Raw genomic sequence first — 8,189 nt, forward strand, 5'->3', positions numbered from 1 at the left:
TCTACCACAGATCGCACAGCCTACAAAAATGCAGTCACCACACAACACCAGAACTTCAGAGCCACCAAAAAAGCTGCCTTTCAAGCACGCGTCAACACCAGCACTCAAAACAGCAAAGAGCTCTTTGCCATCGTCATAAGAGGTCACGAACCATGGGGCAGACACCTCATCCATCGCTGCCCCCCAAGACCTCTGTAACGACCTTGGCACATTCTTTCACCATAAGATCCAGGACATCTATGAAGGCTTCAGGAACCAAAGCCTGCCAGCACCGCTCACTGCCACTGACCTAGCTCCACACCAGTTACTGACTCCTGGTCCCCCATCACCATAGAGGACACCCAAAGAGTGATGAACTCCATCCACTCAGGAGCACCCTCGGATCCATGTCCTCATTACATGTTCAACCTGGCCAATGCCACCATAGCACCGGAGCTCTGCCTAACCATCAACCTATCCTTCGAGACCGCCACATTACCCTCAGACTGGAAACATACCGAAATAAGCCAGCTACTCAAGAAACCCACTACTGACCCTAGGGTGCTGAAGAACTATAGCCCTATCTCTCTGCTCCCTTTCCCAGCCAATGTAACGGAGAAAGCCGTCAACTAGCAATTCTCCGACTTCCTCTAGGCACACCGCATCTTAGACCCATCATAGCCCGGATTCAAAAGAAACCACAGCACCAAAACTGCACTTTTAGCAGCCACCAACGACATATGCATCATCCTGGGCCGTGGAGGCACTGCTGCACTCATCCTCCTTGACCTCTCTGCTGCATTTGACACTGTCTCCCACTCCACCCTCTGTGACAGACTGCATGACGCCGGCATCTGAGACAAAGCCCTGAACTGGATCAGGTCCTTCCTCGCCAAAACAACACAGAGGTCAGACTACCACCGTTAATGGCAGAACCTAAAGAATCTTGCTGGGGAGTGCCCCAAGGATCCTCAATCAGCCTGATGCTTTTCAACTTCTACATGGCCCGCTCGCTAAGATCACCAAACAACATGAGCTAAACATGGTCTCCTAGGCCAACGACACCCAATTGATCCTTTCCCTGTCCGAAGGCTCTGCTCAAGCGAGGAGGAATTTCAATAACGGAATGAGAGCGGTCGCCGCCTGGATTGAGGCCTGCTGCCTCAAGCTCAACTCGGAGAAGACAGAGATCCTTGTGGTCGGCTCCACGCCTTCTGCCTGGATTGACTCCTGGTGTCCCACCACTCTGGGTATCGCCTCTGCCCCTACTGACCATGCACACAACCTGGGCATCATCCTGGGCTACTCTCTATCGACGACCCACCAAGTAAAACAGTCTCTTCATCAAGCTTACACACCCCACATCTCATGCGGAAGATCTTCAAATGGATTCCCCCCCGACACGAGGATGACAGGCATCCATGCACTCATCACCAGCAAACTTGACTACGGCAACGCATTCTATGCCGGCATCATCAAGAAACTTCAATCAAGACTACAGAGAGTCCAGAATGGAGCAGCCAGATTCATCCTGGACATCCCCTGACACAGCTGAGTCTCCTCCCACCTCAGAGACCTACACTGGCTTCCTGTCAACAAGCTCATCACTTACAAACTCCTGTTCCACACCTTCAAGGCACTGCACAACATAGGACCAGCATACCTCAACCACCGCCTCACCTTCTACGTACCCAACAATGTCTCTGTTCCTCCCAGCTCGCCCTTGCAGCCGTCCCTAAGACCTGAAAAAGTACAGCAGGAGGAAGATCCTCCTACCTAGCAGCCCGGACATGGAATACCCCACCCCTCAAGCTCAGGCAGACTGCATCACTGAAGCAATTCAGGAAGGACCTCAAGACCTGGCTCTTCGATTGAGCAGCAAGCCTACATCCCGTGCCTTGAGACCCTATGGGTGATTAGCCACGCTTTACAAATCCATGATTGATTGATTGAATCTCCGTCTGTCTTTGCATTGACATCTGGGGAATTGAGGATTTCGTGGTGCCAGTTGGAAGAGTTTGGGAAGCGCACTGTGGAGGGAGATAGATGCCTGTGCAGGGCTCAAAAAATCGACTCGCTCACTTACCATGGCGTGTCATATTTTATCTGGTTGAGCTATTTTTAAGACCTATTCGCCCCTTCTGGCAAGTTGAGAAAGAACAGTTGTTTTGGTCAGTCATAAAGTGAATGAGCAATAAAGATGCTTTTAAATCTTGTCCTTGTCACATTTTCTCTGTATTCAGAGACAAAGGTCAAAAGTTAGTTTGTCTTCTTACAATTACATTTCCTTCTGACTGCAGAGTTCCAGGATTTAGTAAGGTGAACTGTTTGACCTGCTGTACAGATAGTGTGAAATGAAAAGCTGTATGGTGTCCGGTTTTCCCTAACACACAACATTTAAATAACTAAGTTAACTATGTAAACCCATAAAAATATATTTCAGTAGTTGTGAAAGCCCTTTTTTAAAACTTCTTTGTGATGAAAAAAATATTTTAATAGGGCGAAAACAAATCTGAACACTTCACTTGGTGATGGGCAAATGATAAATATGTTTTATGAAACCCAGTTTTCACCGTTTGTTGTTAAAACACTATAGTTTTATCAGTAAAGCTGCAAGTTAGTGGGATTGTTTTTGGACATTTCTTGGAAACTCACTGTCTGTAAATGACAGTGCGCTACCACATCATACCTTAGTAATGTAGTTATTAAAAGAGAGTGTTTACACATACACTGAGAAACTCTGCTGCCTTGATGGCAGTGCCGTTAGTAAACTAAGAGGCAAAATATGGATCATGTGTATGCTATATGTGGGCTCGATTCTTATTATACATGGAATAAACAGTTTATTTAATCAAACAAAATAGCTTTTTCTTGTACAGCAGAAATGCTGAACTTACATATTGTAAGGTGCACTCAAGTGAGAATGAAGAAAAGCCAACTCTGTAAAATAAAAAATTTGCCTAGGATCACACAATTTGAAACCTGTTAAGATTTGAGTCGTATAAATTATTCAAGTTACTTGACCTTCAGGTCTAGTAACATTTTAATGATTTTTCGAGGCCTGCTTTGGTGAACAGTTATAATAAATTCCTCTTCATTCCATTGGATATCCTAATTATTATATGAATATCTAAATGTTTAGTCTTTAGTTGACAAAGAAAAGCAGATGTTTATATTTATGTTTTGAAACATCTTAAATTAAGTAACACCAGTTTGAATTTCTGAAAGATCAAACTCGGTGTAATACTAGTCAAACGTGTTTACAGTCATGTTGGTTGAACTCTGTGGCCGACTTAGATGAAATTTACAACAATCATTACCCGTTTTCCTCTTCCTGTTTAAGTTGGGTATTGTTCTAGAATCCCAAATTAAATGTATTGTTAGTAATAGATGTAAAGGAAAGTCTTAAAGTGAGACCTATCTTGCTACTATTAAATGTAAACAATGTTTATTATTATATGCAAACAATCGTAGTAACGATGAAGGAAAGTTCTTACTTATATTAGGAAATGCTCACACAACAGGTAAAGCGTGACATTTTAGAGAAAAGGCTTCCAAGCATCATATCCGTCTGGAAGAGCCTGACATTTGATGCTGTAGAAAGCCCCTCTATTCAATGCGCCAAGCCCAGCATTGAAGAAGTACTGAGTCCATTGGTTGAGGGATCCGCCGTACACCGGGACATTTTGATCCTTGGGATCTCTGCCAAGTTTGCCTTTCTATAGTTGTACCTGTAACATGCAGAACTTTGTGTTTCTCTTTCACTCTTACCCTCTAGGTTCTTTTCTATCCCTTTGCTCTTACCTATCAAAGTTGAAGACGGTTTGTGTCTTTGAGTGTCTAGTTTTACTGTTTTATGTAGCAGCAAAGATTGAAGTTAGAGAGTGTAAAACATAAAATAATAGTAATGTGAAGAATTCTGTATAATATCTGAAACGTTCTCATAATTATGTGTTATATTTGTTACATTCTTGACAGGTATTGGGATGACTTTGACCCTGTGGTTCCAGGATGCTCGTGCTACTGTTGCCACAACCACAGCCGTGCCTACATCCATCACCTCTTAATGTCCAAGGAGTTGCTGGCCGGCATTTTGCTCATGATCCACAACTTCCATCACTACTTCAGCTTCTTCCGCTCTGTCCGTGAGGCACTGAAGGATGGGCAGATACACAAGCTGAAGGAACTAGTCTTCCGACAAGCCCAATGACACCAGATGAGGGTGCCCTTTCTCAGACTGTGCTAAATCGATGGGGGTGCAGGCAGCAAGATCAACGATGACTTGTATGGGGAATTGTGCTATTCAGGTCTTTGGGAGCTCCGGGCTGTTTTGTTATGGAAGCAGCATGCATTGAATGTAGCTGCAGGAATGAGTCTCTGAAGGGATATCTTAAAGTTATGCCATAAGTTAGTTGTTCTTCTCAGTGGCTCAATCAGTCCTGGTGCAGCCTCCACCTTTACTTGTTTTGGAAGCGACAGTTGGCATTATATGGAGAAGCGTTGTGAACTTAAGTAAGAATGGTATTTTTAGTTTTTAAAATATGGGATATTTTTCTTCCGCCTCCTCTCCCTTTTGCTCAGACTGGTCTAAGGATTTGGTTACAGTCTGAAGTGTAATCAGGAGAACCCTGAAAATCTCACATATGTGATGGCCTGTCCTTCATTCAGGTGCAGTAGCATCCTTGGTCTTCCTGTCTGGTGTGCCAGCAGCTCTTCCCATCAGTCTGGGTGGGATGAAAAAGGGTCTTTTTTAGATGCAGATCGATTTTGGGGCAGAGTTGTGTTGGAAGTGTGCATACCAGAGGTAATCCATGCTCCCACCAGAGGGTGAAGTCCTGTCCAGGGGAGCAGTCATTGGTCTTTTCAGTGCATTTTTCCCATGTGATGTTACAGTGGCCACTTTACCCTTTAATTCCAAGACCGAGGCCCTTCATCTTTTTGCATCGTTTAAAACTCCAACCATTATTTGTGTATACTTTAATAATTTTGGGTGTATGGATCCCATGAGAAGCTTCTAGATGATGCGGAGGTACATATTTGGTGGTGATATCGCAAGCATACCATCAAAGTATAGGACATAGCCATCAATTCTCCATGGCTAAGTTTCTGGTTCTTCAAAATTAATTAGTCATGGAATAGTCAGTATGTATCTGGCATGGGCCATATGCCATAAACCACGTTGGGGTGTAGAGACCACAAAGTAGTGCTTCAGGTAATAAGGAAGCAGGCACTTTAGAGATCTCCTGGTTTCTTTTTTTATTAAGGAGAAGTTAGTTGCATTAGTAGCTCCAGGTTGGGATGCACTAACCCACCAGGTGACTCACATTGGCCTTTTCCTTCAGGGCCTTCTATGTACATTAAGACTAATGTAGTCGGGTAGGGGTTATCTTTGTTGATGAGCATATCCAGATCAAGTTGTTAAAAAATAAGCCTGCTTCCCAGCTGGAAATGTTCTGTTTAAGTCACTTGTTTCATAATAGCTACTGCTAAGAATTCAGCCCATGAACTGAACTTGTGATATCCTGTTTGAGGATATTACACTGATGGCGTGCTCAAGCATGTCTTGCATTCAGTGCTTACGGATTGTGAACTTTGTAACTCATATGCTTGTTCAATCCAATCTGTCATGATCAATCCAGTCTCTGTTCCACTAATTCCTGTTGCACTTGAACACTGTCGCCCGTAGGTCAGAACTGCTTTGGCAATCGACGAATACTGTTGAACAGTGTTTGGGTCTTTCATTCCTTGATATTTTTCTCTTTTGACGAGGTTTTCATTAGTAAAACTCACCAGGGAGTAAGCTAATACATTCGATCCAAGTAACAAGGCCAAACGATGAACTTCTTTCAATCCTGAGAAGGTGATGGTCTTGAATTTGTGCTAGGGTTTGTGCACACCAGTTAAGGGGCAGTTGTGTCTTCTCCAAAGAGCACCATTGAAGAATCTTGTATGTAGCACTCCAAAAGGCACCCTTCAAGAGTGTTCATGCTACCATGGGCATTCTGCAGTGAGAACGCTCAACCTACAATGGGCGTTTTGTAGAGAAAGTCTTCAAGATACCATGGACGCTCTACAGAGACAGTGGTCATTGTACCCCTTGGGTGTCCTACAGAGGCAGTTTTCAAGGTCCCATTGACGTTCTGCAAAGTTGGTCTTCAAACTACCATGGCCCTTCTTCAGGTACAGTGGTCAAGTTACCACGGACAGTCTGCAGAAACAGTCTCCAAGCTGCTGTGGATGTTCTGCTAAAACAGTCCTTAAGCTACCATGGACACTCTGCAAAGACTGTCTTCCATGGACCTACCATGGACGTTCTACAGAGACGGTTTGCAGGGTCCATGGACATTCTGCAAAGACTATTTTAAAGCTGCCATGGCCATTGCGCAAAGACAGTTGTCAAGCTGCGTGGGTGTTGTGTAGAGACTGTCTTGAAGCTTTGTGGGTCTTCTGTACATTCTGAAGAGACAGTGGTCAAGCTACTACCATGGGTGCTCTTTAGAGCCAGTCTTCAAGCTGCGTGGTCATTCTACAGAGACAGTCTTCAGGGTACCGTGGATGTTCTGCAGAGACCATCTTTAGGGTACCGTGGATGTTCTGCAGAGACCATCTTTAGGGTGCTGTGGATGTTCTGCAGAGACCATCTTTAGGGTACTTTGGATGTTCTGCAGAGACCATCTTTAGGGTACCGTGGATGTTCTGCAGAGACCATCTTTAGGGTACCGTGGATGTTCTGCAGAGACCATCTTTAGGGTACCGTGGATGTTCTGCCTAGACCATCTTTAGGGTACTGTGGATGTTCTGCAGAGACCATCTTTAGGGTACTTTGGATGTTCTGTAAAGGCAGTCTTCTATCGTGGGCATTTTGCAGGGAGGCAACCACATTGAAGATGGCCATTGGCATGCATTAAAAGTCACCGACCCCATAGAAACTTGCGATTTGCAAAATGCAGACTGAGTCTGTACTCATTCACCCCCTCCCCCCCCCCCCCACCCCCCCCCCCCACCCCCCCACACACACACCCACACCCCAAAGACATCTCGGCCAGTCGGTATTGCATTCTTCTATTGGTTGCTTTTATTCATATAGCCTGCAATACCAGAAAACACGTTTTAAGGCGGGCTGCATACAAGCAAGCCAAATCTTTTTAATATATCAGAAAGGTCAAGACGTTTGCTGTATCTCTGTCATCGATGTGCAAACTGTTGCTTCATTTACTCATGACATGGTGTCAAACTGTATGACACCACTTGTGTTTAATACTGTGCTAAATCTGGTAAACACACTTTTTTTTTATATCTTATGTGATCACAGACACGTTTTAAAATTTTAAATTCTATGTGCTTGTCGATAAGTTGTGAAGAGGCTATTCAATTACTGCAATTTTTTTTAAAACGTGTTTTAATTTTTCCTAAAGAAAATCATACAGTTGTGAAACCCGAAAGGAAAACAGCATCATGTTAAAGCAGCTCTGACATAGACACATAGGACTGTGTGTTTTTTATTAAAGAATATTTTAAATTGACTGTATTTGTGTTTTTTGCCAGTTGTTGCTTTACTATTCTTCGGCTTTTAACCAGAACACTTTGATATAATTCCTTACCGTCTGCACAGTGTGGTAGAGGGACGAACTAAAGCTTGCGGCCAGACGTAACATAGCAAAATTCAAATTGGCCTCCGTGGGTACAAGTTGGAAATACAGATGTTGACCTTTGGTGAAATGGGGACCTGGAAACCTGGAAGTAATTGGATTACATTGAGGTCCATGGCCTACAACACAATAGTTTGGGGAGTGGGCTGAGCCTGGGGTTGAGAGCGGTCTACCTACGCTATGTATTGTTGTTTGTTTGGATCTGTGTACACTGTTCGCAGGGCTCTTAGTGGTTAAGGTTGTGCTGCTTCCTCCACGTCATATCTTTAACCCCTCCAACAACCAGGGCTTGGTCCTTGCCCCCTCTTGACACACCCTCTTGAGACCTTTTTAAAAACTATTTTGAATCCCCAAACATCTTGTAATTATAGATGCATGGTTGTTTTGCGTGATGCAGATGAAATCATAGAGAATTAGGTCTCTTAACTCGGAACTGACTTTGGGGCTCATTATGAGTCAGGCGGGTCAGAATTACCTCATGGAATTCCTCTGATTTCAAGTTGGTCAGTCTTTTACACACATGTTTTTTGCAAAGTGTTGGATAACTAACCCAATTTTTGG

General features: G+C 43.9%; 1 protein-coding gene across 2 annotated transcripts in view; it reads left to right on the forward strand.

Annotated features, from left to right (window-relative positions):
• QTRT2 (queuine tRNA-ribosyltransferase accessory subunit 2) overlaps positions 1-7,502 on the forward strand; it is a 184,742-nt gene extending 177,240 nt beyond the window's left edge. The window contains exon 9 of one of the 2 annotated variants that reach the window (XM_069202683.1): positions 3,958-7,502. In XM_069202683.1, the coding sequence (XP_069058784.1) occupies positions 3,958-4,189 (232 nt within the window). In that variant the 3' untranslated portion in view covers positions 4,190-7,502. The remainder of the gene's footprint in view (positions 1-3,957) is intronic. The other variant, XM_069202684.1, reaches the window with a different exon arrangement.
• The last annotated feature ends 687 nt before the right edge of the window (positions 7,503-8,189 follow it).

This window comes from Pleurodeles waltl, chromosome 8 (assembly GCF_031143425.1).
Source record: "Pleurodeles waltl isolate 20211129_DDA chromosome 8, aPleWal1.hap1.20221129, whole genome shotgun sequence".
In the NCBI taxonomy this organism is placed as follows: domain Eukaryota; kingdom Metazoa; phylum Chordata; class Amphibia; order Caudata; family Salamandridae; genus Pleurodeles; species Pleurodeles waltl.